The sequence below is a fragment of the Sinocyclocheilus anshuiensis genome, unplaced genomic scaffold (genome assembly GCF_001515605.1).
Source record: "Sinocyclocheilus anshuiensis isolate Anshui unplaced genomic scaffold, SAMN03320099.WGS_v1.1 scaffold283, whole genome shotgun sequence".
NCBI lineage: Eukaryota > Metazoa > Chordata > Actinopteri > Cypriniformes > Cyprinidae > Sinocyclocheilus > Sinocyclocheilus anshuiensis.
Genome location: NW_015549605.1, coordinates 819,481 through 837,639, shown reverse-complemented (window position 1 = coordinate 837,639; position 18,159 = coordinate 819,481). Strand labels below are relative to the sequence as shown.

The window sequence follows — 18,159 nt, the reverse complement described above, 5'->3', positions numbered from 1 at the left end:
TTTTATGGAGTAACGCAATATTGTAATGCATTACTTTTAAAAGTAACTTTCCCCAACACTGGTGATTGTACATTATTGTTGTCATCATTCAGGCTGTATTTCAGCTTTAATGTACGGGTTTTTAAACAAAGCAGCTGATATTTGCCATAGCGATAGCTAGAAGCTAGTGGACTGCCGACTGCCGAGTCGCTTTCACTCCAGAATGGCGGAAGCGCAGGGCGCCGCAGTTGCAATGGAACGCTTTCACTTCTTGTCAGTATAAGTTCTTTGGCTCTACCAACTGAGCTGTCGAAGGTCTGATGAACGTAGGAATCCACCAGTGATTGGCTTATTATATTATTATTATTATTATTATTATTATTATATTGATGTCAGTTTCGGTTGAAATCTTTATGTAAAAAAACAAACAAAAAAAAGCATGTACAGCCACTGTCTCCAAAATTATTTAATTATGACAGACACAGCAATGCATCATGTTCTATAACATCATGTTTTGTAGTGTGTTGACTAATAATATAGTAATAGTAAAAGTTGCATAAGCTCATTCTAACTTGGTGTCATATCCATAGATTCAAGATTCAAGATTTTTATTTGTCACATACAGTGGTGTGAAAAAGTGTTGGCCCCCTTTCAAGATTGCTGGCGAAACCCTGAATTTTCTCAGCTGTCGCAGATGGTACAGTCTTTGTCTGGCTTTATTAACCTGAGTTTGGATGTGTGAAGTCCAAGTCAGGTCCTCGGAGATGTTTACACCAAGGTACTTGAAGCTGCTCACCCTCTCCACCGGGGTCCCACTGATTCATAAATCGTTATTATGGTTTCTATGGCTAAGACCTGCAGTTATTAAAAGGAATTAAGTTTACTACTAGACTAAGAACAGTTAAAGTTAGCAGGTGCATAAGACAGCGCTACGTCCCACTTCAAAACACAATATTTTTACACTTAAGTGAATAATTACCTGTCAGGGTCTTTGACAAAACGATGAAAGGCAAGATTTTTACTGTCACACTGATAATTTTTGCAGTGGATTGCCCAACATTGCGTTCTTTTATTGCACTTTGACTTCTCTTTCGTTGTTATTCTGTCTTATTTCTGTGTATCTGTGCTGTTGTCCAGTTGGCATTTTCACCCCAAAATAGCTAAGTATACCCGGCTGCAGCCTGCAGATGCCTTAGGTCGCTGGTTCGAATCCGGCTCGAAGGAAAACGTTTATTTGCTTCGGTTTATTCGAAACCTGAGGTTTTAAATTAGCATGTAATTAGTAATATTTGAATATATTACACAGCTGTTATAAATATTTTAAATATAATAATAACGTACATTAACGTAATTCAATTCTTACAACCTGAACGCTTCTGATTATGTAAAGTAACAAGTAAATTCCAGTGTGGGTGACGTCACAGCAGCCCTTCGATAGCTCAGTTGGTAGAGCGGAGGACTGTAGAGCTTCAACACTGACATCCTTAGGTCGCTGGTGCTTTGGATAAAAGCGTCTGCTAAATGACTAAATGTAAATAATTTCATTGCAGGTTTATACTAATGCTTCAGTACCTCGGTCGGCTACATGAGTAGCTGACATTACATTTAACTTTGCAAACAATGAAAAGAAGGGGATTTTTTTTTGCTTTTATTTCCTAAGTGTTTATAAGTGTTCTTCATATGAATACAAAACATTCCAGTATCTTTAAATATAGTCGATAAATACGTTTACTTTATTTTTAAAAATTGTATTATTATTTTGACAGTAACGATTGGGACTTCTATTTTGGAATGGTCTTTACTGTTCCTGTTGTTGTGACGCCAATGACGTAAAATCTTATTTGAAGCGCTTTCTTCACGCTGTTCTCACATGGAAACCTAAACATGGAGAATTCAAGCACAGAGAACGTAACTGATGGCCAGGTAAAGGATGTTTTATAACCTTACCTATGTTTTGATCGTTCATTAGTTTTGGCAGACTTGGTACGTACTGAATTCCTACTAACGGTTAGAACATTGTACATTTGTAATTACTTTAAACGTGGATTATAAATGAGCATGTGCTTCAACCCTGAACAGTACAGTCACAATTATGAACTGGTGGTGGATAATGCAGCTCACACAGAGAATGAAATATCAAATGTTGGATGGTAAATTGGATTGCAAGTCACAGCATTACTGTCACCCTCCTCGGCTACTTTAATCTTGCATTCTGATTACTTAAAGGGGCCCTCTGTATTTTTCCAAATTAAAAAAAGTTTCACTCATAAAGCAATAAACAGCATATGAGACATATTAATGATGTACACTTACGTTAAATGAAGAACTGACATAAGTCTTCTATCTAGAAAAAGGCTGTTTTATTTTACATGTAGCGGGTCGCCCCCCTTGTGTTTATATCACGTCACCCTATCATGTAGTTTACCGCGTTATAACAAAAACAACGATAATAATATATTTGCGTAATTATTTTTTATATAAAGTGCTTTAAGTCAGGTCAGTGCTCAAGCCATTTTTAAAGCATAAACAAAAGTAACAGAAGTTAAAGGCATAGTCAAAAACGCGGCATACATTTAAATCGATTTAAACGTCAGAAATGTAGATTTAACACGTGCAACCCACAATCTACAAGTGTAATCCTACTCCATGGAGTTCTTCTCATGTACTTTTGCATTGTTATCTTAGATCACAATAACATTTGTATTGTGTTTTAACTGTTACAATCTTGTTTCTTTTACAGAATCAAGATCAAGAATCTGAAAAAGAGAAAATGGAATTGGATATTAATAATACACCGTTTCAGACTGAAAACACATGTGATCAGAACTTTGGTTCTCAACTTGGACCAACAGATGAGCCATGCACCAGTGCTCAGTCTGAACAACTAGGAGATCAGTGCAGCAGAGGTCAGCTTGAACCACCATTGGAAACTTTTACCAGTGATCAGTCTGGACTGACAAGGGATCAGAGCTCCAGTGGTGAACTTGGACCAACAGCAGAACCTTTTACCAGTGATCAGTCTGGACTGACAGGAGGTCAGAGCTCAAGTGGTCAACTTGAACCAACGTCAGAAGCGTTCATGAATGATCAGTCTGAACAAACAGGAGATCAGGGCACTGGTGGTTCATCTGGACTGGCAGCAGACCACTGCACCAGCATTCAGTCCGATCAAACTGGAGATCAGAGCTCCAATGGTAAACTTGAGCCAACAGGAGAACCTTTAACCAGCAATCAGTCTGGACTGGTGGGAGATCAGATCTCCAGCATTCAGACTGGACCTGAAGAGATCCAGAGTGGAATTGTGGTTAGCCCACACTCTGGGACTGGATCATTGGGTCTGCTGAGCATGCAGTACAGAGGAAACAGCTCAGATGACAACTGTTCAGACAGGTAAAATAATAGGACATTAAAATCTGTGCTCTGATATCTTCAGTTAAGAGCCTCCTTCTGCCCTAGCAGCATCATATAAAGCTCATTGATGATAATTTTATCATTATCATTATATACATAATGTATAAAAAAGTTAATGCTAATGATGATTATTGATTATTTAATGATTAATTCTTATTATTTTTATATGATTCAGTGACTTGGACTCTTCGTCCTCCTCTTCATCATCCTCAACGTCTTCCTCCTCTGAGCCTTTTAATTTAGTAATGAACAATGCGGAAGATGACGATGACGGTGTTGCCATGGTCAATGAGAAAAAGCCTGCACCATTGAAAACCCAGAATGAGCTGCTTATCGCGGTGAGAGGCAAACGGCAAATCTATAAACCAAATTGATGTTTCTGTTGGCAACATTTCTCAGTTTCCTGAGCTGTCCACTTGTAAACTAAGAGCAATCTTAATATCAGCCATAAAAGAGAATGATTTTTAAGTTATCTTCTCTTGTGTAGGACCTTCCTGCAGTGGAGAACCTCCACGTCAGCCTTCCAGAAGATACAGAGATGGAGTCCATTGGGACAATATCAAGCGTTGTGGAGCAATTAGGTATACAGGCATCTGCCAACTTCAAAGCATACATTTCCTGCCGTTCAAGATTGAGGTTGTTTTTTAAAGATGCATTTATTTGATTAAAAATACTGTAAAAAGTACTATTGTGAAATATTATTATCTCAAACAACTGTGTTTTATGTTCATATATTTTATATTCCTGTGATGCAAAGTTGAATTCTCAGCATCATTACTCCAGTCTTCATTGTGACATGATCATTTTTTTTATTATAAATAAATATTTATCAGCTACAATTTAACATTAAAAAACAATATTTATCAACTCAATTTTCCATATTTTTACACCTTCACTGAGAGGCACCATGTAAGCTTTGTCTTGGCTGAATTTTGAGGACATTTCATACAAAATGGATTCATTTTATTTAGTGATTGTGGAGTCGTACAAGAACACACCACCACTGAATGAAGACAGTGTGTTATTCACCAAAAACAGAACCTCTATTGGCAAGGTCAGTAACCATTATCCTTCTGTGGCCAGTTTTATTTTTGTAACAATCCATAAAATGATCTGTTGTCTTATAAGGTGGTGATGTATAGTACACTATAACTTCTTGTCAAAGACTTTTCATATTGTGCAATAAACAGTAGTTTTGTGGGACTAAAATATTGTTGGTTTCTCCTTAGATCTTTGAAGTGTTCGGTCCAGTTTGTCAGCCCTACTATGTTTTGAGGTTCAACTCCCATGACGATATCGACCAGAAAGATCTTAAAATTCGAGATACAGTTTACTTCGCCCCCAAAATTAAAGATTTCACAGATTACATCTTTACACAGGTACTCCAAAAGTGAGTACCTCATCATTTGAGAAAACTTGGGTGTGCCTCAGTTTTACTGAAATACGATATCTTTAATGCTGTTCTGAAAAAAACATGTACAAATTATTCCTCTCAAACAAGGACCAAGGGCTCAGATGCATCCTGGAAAAACGACCAAGAACCACCCCCCGAGGTAAACGTTAATCTATTTTATAACAGTTATTTAGGAAATCAGGTCAACAAAGGCTTAAACTCTATGGAATAGAGTAATATCCTGCCATAATAGTGTGTCATCAGTATGATCTGTTAATAAGTGATGGTTTAACCTCTCCACTGATTGGTTTTTATTCTGTGTGTATGTAGGCACTTGATTTTAGTGATGATGAGCAAGAGAGGCTGGCCAAACAGAAGCTTAAAGAGCATAAGAGACGGCCACAAAACGATTCTGACTCAGGTGAGTCAAATTTATCTATTTTTTTTATTACCGACGTGAGTTGAATTCGAACCTGAATGAGCACCACGAATAATGTTTATATGCGCTAACTGCTCTGTTAACCACTGTTTTCACTTTCCAGAGGATGAATCGGATGCCCATAAAGGTCCGCCCCCTCATAAATCTGGCCGGCGGAAGCCTCGACAGAACCGCAACGTTCCCCGTGGGCAGCACCACAATCGTGGCGGCGCTTTTCATAGCAACTATCACGCTCGCCCCCCCTTCCCACCTGACTACATGTTCCCCCCTCCAGATCCACACATGTTTCCCTTCCAGGGCCCAATGATGCCACCCTTTCCCAGACCGCCACCCTTTCACATGGGAATGGCCCTGTGGCCCCCAGGGCCCAATCAGGGGTTTATGTTCCAGCCCCCACCTCCTCCACCACCACCGCATAATCCGTAAAGCTGTGACTGAATCCTCTTTACAACCTGCGCCCTAAAAGGGATCACAATCTTCGTATACTAATACAACTATATTCCGGTGTATAGTATGAGTCAAGCATAACTGTATATTATCAGACTGCAATTTTTCATTTTGTATTAAAAATGATTAATTTCTAATTTTCAGTGTGTCCCTTTCACTGTTCTCTATTTTTGAAGCTGCTTTATTCCATTTATTACAAGCAAACACTAAAAATGAGATAACGGTTCCTGATTGTCATAGCACGGCTCAGAAGTAGAAAAACTAAATGTTGATTTGATGAATATTACATAGTGTGAGGGGAAAAAAATAACTGAGGAATATAAACCAGCTATGAGAAGGTGTGATAAACACTGTTATCTTTATTCAGGGGGTCAATATACCCATATGAATACACCTATGGTATGTTTCTCAAAGTCTGGGACATATTAGAGGTGAGTTTCTTATTGTTTCTCCATTAAATATATGAATTTATACTGATTTGATGCAGCTGGCGTTTGAGTTGAGTTTTAAGGCCTAATTTTGTTTTAATGTTAATCTATTTCAGGTGATTTATTACAGCAAATGTTTTCCAGCCAAGAACAGTGAGTAGTCTCTTTTTCTAGACAATGTTGTTATTATTGACAATATTTAATTACCAGTTTTGTAAAGGCATTTGGTGAATGAAAGTTTAGTTTAGTTAGTTGCTCTTCCTTTGGGTTAATAAAGCAGCATGAAGTTGATTCTGGGCTTCATTAACTCCAGAAAAGCATTTATTTATTGCACAAGGTGATATTTAGTCCAGTGCTTCTCACACGTTTTGACTACAGTCCCATCTTTTTCTAAGACGATATGCAAAGGCCCTCCTATCTAAGATGATTTTAATAAAAATAAATAAACTCAGAAATAGCATGTCAGTTTAATGTTGTACATCTTTCTTTACTTAAGCCTAAGACTTATTTGGGCCCCTCCTGAAGTTTGCTGAGGCCCCCTGTTTGAAAACCACTGATTTAGTCCAATCTGTTCTACAATAAAAAAATCATGCCCCTGGTCTATTATGTTCAAAATAGCATCGGTTTCATGCCCTATCCCATGATCCCATATCCCTTTTCCTACTGATATTATGAATGTCCCGGGATGCTCTTGTCTTTCTGTTGTTTAGAAACTGTAATTCTGACCTCAGGAACCTGAGCATTGTGACTCAAGGTCGCAGTGTGTTTCCAGCAGATTGGCAGTGCCCAGGGCAACGCAATCCATCTGGGAACTGGCAGTTTCATTCACTTCTGTGCAATATGGGGCACCTGGATGGAAAGCGTGGACTGTGATTGCTATCTCAACCATGTTTGAAGCTCTGAAACAGGAAGGAAATGTTATTACACAGTGACATGCCATATTTTATAACTGCGCGTGCATTTACATTTTTAATCATTTTTTAAAAACCATAAATCTGCCTTAAAGAATTTTAAGAGATGTTATGCAGAACACCAAACTGTGTGGATATAAACTATACTGTATGAATATATGAGAAGCAGCATTCTAGTTATTTAAAATGTAAAAAAACATTAACTACACATATTGTTAGTTCATATGTATCTCCTCTGATACAGAGCAGGTTACATTTATTATAAAAAAAAACATATATGGCATTTCAAAAATTCATTATCATCAGTGGATCACACAGTCCGATTATGACATCTGTTATCCACCAATTGGCTCTACATAGTAACTAGTTGACAAGTAACAGTTGACAATTTCACCATTTTGACTTATAATTTCAAAGGCAGGCCTTGTCTGGCCAACCACATGATATTTTCTAGACCAGGTTAACCTGTGTTTGAATATGTATTTGAACTTAAATCACGAAATTTTGCAAAACAATATACCCAACATACTTCCATGGGGTTATTTGGTCAGTAACATGGTTGACAGAACATTTGCAGACATAAAAAACAAGGTATTTTATAAAAGATCATTACATTTATATGCTATATATACATAAAATAAATATATATACAGTATATATATAAAATATATATAAAATGTTTTCCTTAAAGCTGCAGTTTAACCAACTTTTTTTGGTTAAAGGGGTCATATGATGTTGCTAAAAAAAACATTATTTTGTGTATTTGGTGTAATGAAATTGAGGTTTAAGTTTCAAAAAACACATTATTTTCCACATACTGTATATTGTTTCTACTCTATGCCCCTCTTCTCTGAAACGCGTAAATTTTTGCAAAGCTTATCGGTCTGAAAAGCGAGGTGTGCTCTGATTGGCCAGCTATCCAGTGTGTTGTGATTGGCCGAATACCTCAAGCACGTGACGGAAATGTTACGCCCCTTACCATACTGTGATGCTGTGTGGAGCGTCGAGACAAAAACATTAAAACCATTTATAAACGAGGCATTTGTTGCATCCAGTGGGGACATAAATACGGATTATAATGACTTATACTGTCTTTTTACGTGTTGCTTATACATAAAACCATGTCTGGTGCTGTGATTGGCCAGCTATCCGGTGCGTTGTGATTGGCCGAATACCTCAAGCACGTGACGGAAATGTTACGCCCCTTACCATATTGTGATGCCGTGTCCCGGCCGGAGCGAAGAGTCAAAAACATTAAAACCCATTATAAACGAGGCATTTGTTGCATCCAGTGCGGACATAATTATGGATTATAATGATTTATACTGTCTTTTTTACGCGTTGCGTTGCACTGCACCGTGTAAACATAAAACCATGTCTGCACAAGCCGTTTTAGGTAGGCGTGGTTGACTCTTAACTTTTATAAAGAATATCTCTTTGGATTTGAGACTTTAGTCTTTGCAACTTTACAGATCTTCTTTATGCACAAAGAGCTTGTAACACTCCAAAGAGAAAGGAAAAATTGAAATCGCATCATATGACCCCTTTAAGAAAATTGGTAGTGGAAAAAATGGACACGAGGACCTATGCAGGCATATCGATCCTTTGCTGTGGTAGATCGTTTGTTTCTGCAGCTACAAATTAGTTTTTGTCAGTTTGTTGGCTTTGAGCTTAAAACATCGATTCCCTTTGAGCTATGTTAGTGTGTTTATGTGAAACGGAGAGAAAATTACCGAAACTGAGCGTGTTAACGGACTCCCAAATAAACAACACATAACCTCGAGCAGGCGCAGCTGTGTAAGTATGTCGTTAAACTTTCAGTTTACACTTTACACAGGACCCGTTCCCGTTTCTGATGACTTTCTTAATTGAAGGGGAAGATTTTGGGCCTCGTTTCAGCTGAGATTCAGTTGCCTTTCAAGCGGACCGCTCGGTTGCCAAGCAACGCCGTCAGGTTGCTGCCTGTGACAGTTGCAGCTCGTTGCGTTTTTTCTCTCTCGCTCGTTGACACCTATGGTTGACACACAGTCTGAATAGTTTTGCAAGCAGAGCTTCGGCGAATGGCAAAATGTCTCTCAGGCAGCTGTAGTTTCTTAATGAGTGAAGTAAAGTTCCTTCCCTAACTGTGGCAATTGGTAAGAGCAACATCTGCTGCACATTGCATCTCCTACAGGCCATTGTACATCGATATACACTCGTGAGAAGGATAATCTGACCAAGATGCGAGTCACAAATAAGAGTTATTGTCTCCTCACTAGTGTATTTATAAATAAACGATCCCTCCTTGCATTTCTAGCCTTAGTATGTTTGTTTATAGCTGTTAGAATAGCATACTTGCTACTTTTTCTTTAGGCTAACGTTACGTACGTACTGTGCGCAGTAGGATCAGTGATATTTTATGGTATATTATTTATGGTGAATTCATGTAAATTGGGACACTCTTTGTCTTTAAGTCGACTGGGGAAAATGGCCCAATTAACCTGAATTAACCCTGCATACTGTTATAGTTTTCACTTTTCAATAGTATTTTGAATTCGTTTTATATCAATTTTAGTTAAAATTTTAGTAATTTTATGTGCTTTTGTAATTTGTAACGTTACTATGTATGTTCAGCTTAATTTTTAGTTCAGTTGTAGTTTTTGTGCTTTGACATATTTCAGTTAGGGAAACATCTATAAATTTTAAGTAATATAATTTCTAATGTTTAGGTAATCTATCAGTTTTATTTTATCAATAATATAGCGACCACTACAAATGTTACTATTTGCTATTTATTTATATTTGTTAATGTGTATTTGTTACTATTTGATAATAAACTTAAATAGTAGCATTAAAAATGGAGACCACTACAAAATGATCAGTTTCTCTGTATTTACTATTTATAGGTATGTGTTTGAGTAAATTGAACATTTTTGTTATATTCAGCAAAAAAAAAAAAAAAACACAAAAAAAGATACATGGTCAAAATATAAATACTGCTTTCAGACCTTGAATAATGCCAAGAAAACAAGTTCATATATATATATATATATATATATAAATAAACTTCTAATGTTTTAACTTGACTTCAGAAATAAGTATTTGGTGCAATAACTCCAATCACAGCTTTAATGTGTCATTATTTGAGGAATGAAAACATGGCATATTATTTATTATTTTGAGTTGTCATTTTCTACAAATAAATGAATAAACAATATTTTTATGTGGAATTGGTGAGAAATGTTGTAATTTCTCTAGTTTACAGAATAAAACAAAAATGTTTATTATTATTATTATTATTATTATTATCATCATAATTTTTTTTTATTTTAAATTATTTTTTCCAGAGCTGCATAGAATGAAGGCTTAAAATAATAAAATATTAATCCTTGATAATATTTAATAAAACTAATTATTATTATTTTTTTTTTTTTCCAGAGCTGCATAGAATGAAGGCTTAAAATAATAATCCTTGATAATATTTAATCAAATTAATTAAGTAATAATTAACTAAAATAATTAGTAAAAATAACATGAATAATGAAATAAAATAATAATAAGAGTGAAATTGAATGAAATATATTACTATAAATATCTTACATCAAAATGTCTTATACCAAACTTACTTTTGGTTTTTAAAGTGTTACTTTGCAGTCATCATGCACCCAAAATGTATATCAGTGCAAAAAGCATCAAGATGTTCTCAAAAGCCAGCTGAATTGAATCTGTGAGACAATGGACCACACAAAGCAATCGCACAGTTATCAGATGAGAGAAGAGCTAACTGAGGTAAAAGATAAAGGGGGAGCAAGAGAGCCTGAGCGAGTGAGCGAGCGAGAGAGAGCGAGGGGGAAGGAAGGAGGGAAGGGAGGCGAGAGGAGGAGGGCGTGCAGTAAACGGCACATAATGCACAGCGAGTAACGGGAACGTAAGCTGTCAGTGTCCTGAGCTGCACACAGATCTCATTAAAGGTAAGCAGAGCAATGCTTTCTGTGTGTTTGAATGATCATGTTACTGAAATACCCTTGATGCTGTGCAGGGTTTCAAGCTTTGTTTTGTAAGGAGGAGACAATAAGAAACAGAGCAGAGGAGAGAGGGAGAGAACTGCACAGTTGTTCAGGAAGAGCAATAAATCATCTGTAAGCAGTTTAGACGGTGATTTCTGCTGTTGGTTAGAGGGATATTGAACTGATCTGTGTGTGTTTCAGGATGTATCGACCGTCGCAGCACAGTGTGTGTGGAGCCTGACATTCCTCGCTGGGCTGTGTGTGATTGTCCCTCCTGTTTTCTGACCATTATCACTGCGCCTGCTTCATTGGCGAGCGTGTGTTTGGACATCTAACCCCCCTCCAACCCCCCACTTCCTGAGGCCTGTCGCCACGACAACCATGGACTGTGGATTGCGTCTGCCGCCTGTCATTGAGGAGGTCTTGGATCCTGCAGGTGTGTGTGTGTGTGTGTATGTGTGTGATGCATCTACAGGTGTTCATTTGTGCATTGGTGCATGGAAATAATTATTGTTTTCTCTCCCCCTACCTGCATCTGCATTGTTATCTGGTCTGTCATGAGGCAGAATGTTGTTTGGAAGGATGAGACGGTCTTGCTGTCTTTGTCTGATGTTAAATAGAGACAGAGAGAGCAGCATCGGTGTCAGTCAAAGGAAAGGTTACGTGTGTATCTTGGTGAAGACAGATATGTGTAGATAAACAACAAACCTCAAAACCTCAGACACTGATATTATGATGTGATGGTGGTTTTCTGTTTACAAGTCATCTAGTGCAAGTAAAATTGTGTTAGATATTAAGATAATATGATAATATGAAAAACTTTTCTTAAGTCATTGGAAATTTTTTTTTGTTTTTGAAATCGAATAAAATTTAGTAAATGTTTTATGCTTATTTCACTATTATTAAATAATAATAATAATTTGCAAATGGGGTAAAAATAAACCCCGAGAAACAGAATTCTTAGCATGTTTTAATGATCTTTTTTGACAATTGTTTTAGGTGTTTTATTTATTTTTGTTTTACTGGAAAACCATGGATTAGGATTGTTTGTAAAAAACATAAATTATAGCAACAAGAGCAACAATAAATAATAATAATAATAATAATAATTTGTAATGCCTTCAATATTATTGTTACTATATTATTATTATTATTAATTTATCTATGTGGATTATTCTTATTCTTATTAACTTAAAAATGGAATTGCAAAAAATAAAATAATAATAATATTAATTTGTAATCTATCTATGTGTATTATTATTATTATTATTATTATTGTTAATCTATCCATGTGTATTATTATTATTTTTATTAACTTAAAAAAGGAATTGCAATAATAAGAAGAATAAGAATATGATAAGTTTAAGAATTTGTTATCTATCTATGTGTATTCTTATTCTTATTAACTTAATGGTTAATGGAATTAGATGGAATTGCAAAAAACGAAACAATAATAACATTTTTAAATACTTTTGGGGGAATAAACTTTTTTTTTTTTTATTAGTTGCCTCTCCATATTAAGAGATAGGAAAAGTATTCAAAATAATAATAATAATAATTTACGAATTACCCTCCATCATAGCTCTCAATTAACATTTGTGCCTAAACATATTCAAACTTTCCAAACTTGCCAAATTTTGACACCATTGATTCTCATGCTTCTCATAACTAATCTTGTCAATCAACCACGTTTGGTGTACTGTGTACTGTGTCTGCTTGTAAATTAAGCCTGTTTTGTTTTCACATGCTGTATATTTGCAAGTAAATGGAGTAGCTTTGTTACCATAGATGGAAAGGCTTTGAGGACTGCAGCGAGGGCTGATGGGAAACCAAATACTGACTTTCAGATATGTTGCATGCTCACTGGGGTGTTGTTATGAAACCATTATGTTTTGAGTGTTTGGGCGCATACATTTATATAATGCTGCAGATTTCTCCTTGGAAGGGCTTTTATGTCTTAAATAGCTGTTGTCTGAGTACTAGAGGGATTGTTTTAAATTGTGCGTCTGATCAAAAGCAGTGCCGTATGTCATCTTCAAAGCTTCAGTCCCACCTTCTCTATCTCCATTGCTCCTTTCCCAGAGAACCTCGCCTCCTGTGACAAGACGCACAAGGATTGTTTTACTTGATCTTATATGGTATTACCGCAGTAAATTGGGACATATGCTTCTGTAGGTGGACCTGAGATGGAGAGATAGATTGAAGGAGGTTTAAAAGCTCCTACGGTGTTTGGGGAGCAAGAGAGGATCATTTTAACACAGCACTTCCATGTCACACTCCTTATTTGCAGTGCTTCCATGACAATTCCTTCTAAATGCCCTGCTGATTTAGCCAGCAGTGATGGCGCTGCCTACCTCTCCTCCATCCACCAGACACCCAAATGTTCCACATTATGCCACTTGCATTCCCTGTCCGCCCCCGGATGATGAAAACACACGTTCTTTCTCTCACCGCCCACATTCTTGGTGCCATAGCATTTACAAAGTATAGGTCCAGTCAAACCCAAAACTTTTTGCTACCGCAGTTCATTTACATATAGAGGCCCTTTCTCATTTCATGCCTGTTTGAGTCTTTGTTCATGCGAGTTGTCTTAGAAAACTTCAGTGAGTATCAACGTCAAGAGATCGAATGTTAGGAATTTCTATGCAGTCTGTTTTTTTCTTTTCACTCTGATAGAGAAGTCAGTTTTCGACTCGTCTCTCAGTTTGTTAAATCTGCACTCACAATAGAAGTCAATGGTGCATTGCAACAGGAAAAATGTTAAAATACAATGCACACTATTGTGAAAGTATAACAAGACCTACATTATACATCTCATCATCTCAGTATGAGACAAGTGTAGTTGCATCATGCTAGTCACAAATTTAATGTTTGAGTTTATGCTTATTAACCTTGTCTGTGCAAAGTTTATTTAGCCTAAATTTTCAACTCTTGTCATGACCATAAAGTTATTTAAAGAAATCGAAATTGCTGAAAATGTTCTCACCCTCATCCCATCCAAGATGTAGATTAGTTTGTTTTTCGTTAGAACAGATTTGGAGAAATTGAGCATTACGTCACTTGCTCACCAAAGGATCCTCTGATGTGAATGGGTGCCGTCAGAATGAGAGTCCAAACAGATGATAAAAACATCACAATAATCCACACAACTCCAGTCCATCAGTTAATAAAAATCTGCATGTTTGTTAGAAACAAATCCATCATTAAGATGTTTTTAACTTCAAACTGTTGCTTTTGGCTAAAATAAAAGTCTTCTGCTTTCTCCAGTAAAAAAGACATCTTGTCAGAATCAGGAGAGAAATATGCACAGATTAGGCACATTTTAAAGCAAAAACAGTTCTAAAAAAATATATCAGCTTTTTGGACTCATTCTGACGGCACCCATTCACTGCAGAGGATCCGTTGATGAGCAAGCGATGTACTGCTAAATTTCTGATGAAGAAACAAACTCACCTACATCTTGCATGGCCTGAGAGCGAGTCCATTTTCAGCAAATTAAAATTTTTAGCCGAACTATTCCTTTAACCTATTACTTTCACATAAAATGCAGAAAGATACCAGAAAGGGACTGTTTGCATATCATCTACATAGAATAGTCATTTAAAATGAGATTTTGGACAACTTTGCAGCTCAAAAGCATTTTAGAAATGCCTTGCGTCAAAGACTTTTCCTCAAGTGCGCTTTTACTATATACTTTTTGTTTGTTTATACAATCTGAAGGATCTACTGAAGTTATTTTCTTTGATAAGTGACAGCATGCCACAAATTTTTATTTTGAACCCAGAACATTCCTTCGTTTATATGGATAATGATTAAACGTTTATTATTATATATTGTTTATATGTTGTGGAGGTTTACATGCATTGACGTCTGAACTCCAAATGACACAAACAAGGCATACTGCAGTTTTCCTTCCTCCAAATCCTCCTCTCCTCCTTCCTGCGGGTTTCCTCCCTCTGTCGCTTGCTGACCCCATCTCGGATGTGAGGAGCGGCTCTTTAGAACGTTCCAGAAGAGCTGACGGCAGGAATCTCAAGGGCAGTTCAAGTGAGATCACGCTCGGTTAGCAAGAAAAGTTACATGCAGAGAGAGATAGTGTGTACGCGCCGCGCGGGTAAGTGAGGGCCCACACACACAGAAATAAACTTTCTCATGAGCAAGAGCTCAAGGAGTCCACAGAGAGCTCCTACTCTGAGAGTTTGAGAGATCCAACTCGCTTTTCTTTCCTCCTATTTTTCTGCTGTGTGTGTGAGTTTTGTGTGCTTTTTCTCAAAACATTAAATCCGAACATGACCCATTTTACTTCTCTAATTCATCATTGTTCTAAAGGAAAAAAGGCTGTTCTTCATAATCTTTCATCAAAAGTTTCTCCACATCTGAAATTACTTTTCTGATGATGTAACCTAGATTGCTTAGATGGGGGGAAAATATTATTACCCCACTAGATTTTGACAAAAACTCGCTGGCATTATGCTGGAGTGTTGCCAGGACATTTCTATGTGGTTGTTAAGGTGATCTGAATGGGTTATAATGTTGCTGTGTGGCTACTAGGCTGTTTTAAGTGGTTTCTGACTGTTCCATGTCAACTCAAGCATCACTTTTGCATTCATGTGCTTAAAGGTGCAGTATGTAATATTGACAGCTAGGGGTTGAAATGGGTACTGCTGTCTAAATTCTAAATATTGGAGAGAGTTGTTTTTCCTGCCCCTCCTCCTCAGATGCGATGCTCACACGGGTTGCCAGGTTGAGGACACTTAACAGGAAAGCGCGCAATTGAGAATGGAAGGTGACGAGTCCTACTCTGTAAGATGATGAGTTGATTTATCCGCATTTTAATATGTCTCTGGTCATAGAGATTTTTAGATGGATGCCGAGGCTTTTTTTGGTTGGGTGGAATCTGCAATCTGTGATCCAGTTTGTTTGCTGGCTTGAAATGGCTGCAATACGCTGTATTTTCCACCAACTGGCAACCCAGGTATTTGGTTAATTGGCAGTGGGCGGAATCACACAGTCCAAATCAAGAACAGACATTCCAACACGGAACACAGATTTCAAAGTAGAATAGCTGGCTGTAGCATTGTATTTCAAAGAAACAAGTATATGAACTTATAATGTTTCCTAAATGTGCTTTAGTGCAGTCAAAAAAGTACATACAGCACCTTTAATGCATTGCAATTACCATTACACCAAGTAAAAGTATTATAATTGTTCACCATTGTTCTAATGTATAGCGTTTAATGTTCACTGAAAGATTGGTTTGGTGTTTTTTTACATTATATAACTCCGATGACGAGGTTGTGCATGTAGTTTTTATGCATGTTAAATGCAAAAAGATACCAGTATGAAATATTGGGGCTTGGGCAGGGGGTTGTAACTTGTAACCATGACAACAAGGCGAGAGTGCGTGAACTCCTGCAAACTTGAACGTCATGCAGCTCCTCCTTTTGTGTCTGAAAACAAGTCTCGTTTTCCAGTGCTGCTTTTCGTTTTCCGTCTCCCTTTTTCCTCCTTTTCTCTTTCTCTCCTCTCATTCTACCTTTCCTCCTTCCATGCGAGGATAGGGTCGACGTGAATAATTCATGCCTCTCCTCACTGCACCAGAAATGTCACACACACACACACACACACACACACACACACACACATTTAAAGCACTCTAATGCTTCTGGGACCCGGTGATATCGCACTTAAACACAACTCTTACCCTTTTTATGCAGTCTCCTATTCAAATTTTTATTCCAGCTTCATGGTGTTATGACACTTTGGTTTATTCTCTTGTTCTTTAAGAAAAAGCATTTGATTTTACTGTTTTCCCCCTTGTGTTTATAGAGAATTGAATCCGATTGGGAAGGACACAGTCAGTGTGACTTCTTTGTACGCGAGGCTTGTCTTACAGTTGTCTGCATGTGTGTGTAATGGTCAATGATGTGTGTCTGTAAGGGTTTCGGACTGGACGGCTCTACCACACAGTGGGTGAAAAGCTCAGATACCGTGCTAACAGGACCAACAGAGATAAAGGATATATGTGGTTTGTTCTAAATCTTTTATGTGCTTTTGTTCAGGACTAGGGAGCCTCTGGCTATTAAAATTAAACATTTAGGAACAAACAACCAAATAAAATACAGAATCGTTTGTTAAAGATGGTTGTTCAGAGGTGTTTTATCTAGTTGAGTTCACAGTTTCTTACTAGAGCACTGAACAGGTTTTTTCTATGTTTATATCTATTTAATTGCAGTGAAACTATGTTGTGAATATGTATTTTTAATAAACATTGTCATATGAACAACAAGTTACAAACCTTTACATGACAGTAACCATTTTGAATAATTTCAAATGACTCACGGTGTTGTTATTGTTAGCTAAAACTATTCAAAATAATTTTCATTCATGGAAATAAAGTTGAAATAAAATAAAATATCAATATTAAATGAAAAACTTGCATTAAAAAATCGGTAACTGATGGCGAAAATTTATTTTGAAATACTAAAAATACTAAAGCTGAAATAAAAATAAATTAAAGCTACATAGAAATACAAAAGAGAATAATAATAAAAATGACAAAAGCACAGAAAAAATGGCTAAACCCTAAACTAGAATGAAACTAGAAACATAAAAATAAAAGCTAATGTTAAATTATAATACATATTAATAAATATGTAATAAATAATATAAATTAATAGTATATAAATAATACTAAAAAAATCACTGCTTGCGGTTCAGTGAGGTGAGGTGGATTCTGTAACATCTCTGAATGATTTACTGACAGAGTGAATTTGATTCAAACCACTAAATCACTAGTGAGTTCAAGACTGTTTTGTGAATCTTTTTGAATGATTCATTTAAAAGAACTGGGTTATCAGTGTCATTTTTCCATGAATCAAAAGTTACAACCCACATTGTCACAACCCCTCACTTTTGCATGCTGGAAACACTGGAATGTTCCCTTTAAACAAGATCATTTCAGATAAAATTGAGTTTGGACATAGGTCATGGTCATGGACATGGCATAAAGCTTTCCACACTAGATTTTAAAGGGGTCATATGATGCGATTTAAATTTTTCCTTTCTCTTTGGAGTGTTACAAGCTCATGGTGCATAAAGAAGATCTGTAAAGTTGCAAAGACTAAAGTCTCAAATCCAAAGAGATATTCTTTATAAAAGTTAA

The 18,159-nt window shown here is 36.6% G+C and overlaps 2 protein-coding genes across 5 annotated transcripts in view; both read left to right on the top strand.

Annotated features, from left to right (window-relative positions):
* The first annotated feature begins 1,797 nt into the window (after positions 1-1,797).
* On the top strand, positions 1,798-5,782 carry LOC107658765 (H/ACA ribonucleoprotein complex non-core subunit NAF1-like). Its single transcript, XM_016447412.1, has 9 exons — positions 1,798-1,902; positions 2,720-3,369; positions 3,566-3,728; positions 3,878-3,971; positions 4,362-4,444; positions 4,620-4,780; positions 4,892-4,943; positions 5,114-5,204; positions 5,326-5,782. The coding sequence occupies exons 1-9, from the start codon at positions 1,864-1,866 to the stop codon at positions 5,646-5,648; spliced, it is 1,656 nt and encodes a 551-aa protein (XP_016302898.1). The 5' UTR covers positions 1,798-1,863; the 3' UTR covers positions 5,649-5,782.
* Positions 5,783-10,824: 5,042 nt separating this feature from the next.
* Positions 10,825-18,159, top strand: part of LOC107658806 (coiled-coil domain-containing protein 136-like) — a 33,738-nt gene continuing 26,403 nt past the window's right edge. For 3 of the 4 annotated variants that reach the window (XR_001630833.1, XM_016447456.1, XM_016447454.1), the window contains exons 1-2: positions 10,825-10,958; positions 11,196-11,430. Coding sequence is in view for 3 of the 4 variants with exons in the window: in XM_016447456.1 (XP_016302942.1) it covers positions 11,376-11,430 (55 nt within the window). In the remaining variant the exon portion in view is untranslated. Of the gene's footprint in view, positions 10,959-11,011; positions 11,127-11,195; positions 11,431-18,159 lie in introns of those variants that run through there. The other variant, XM_016447455.1, reaches the window with a different exon arrangement.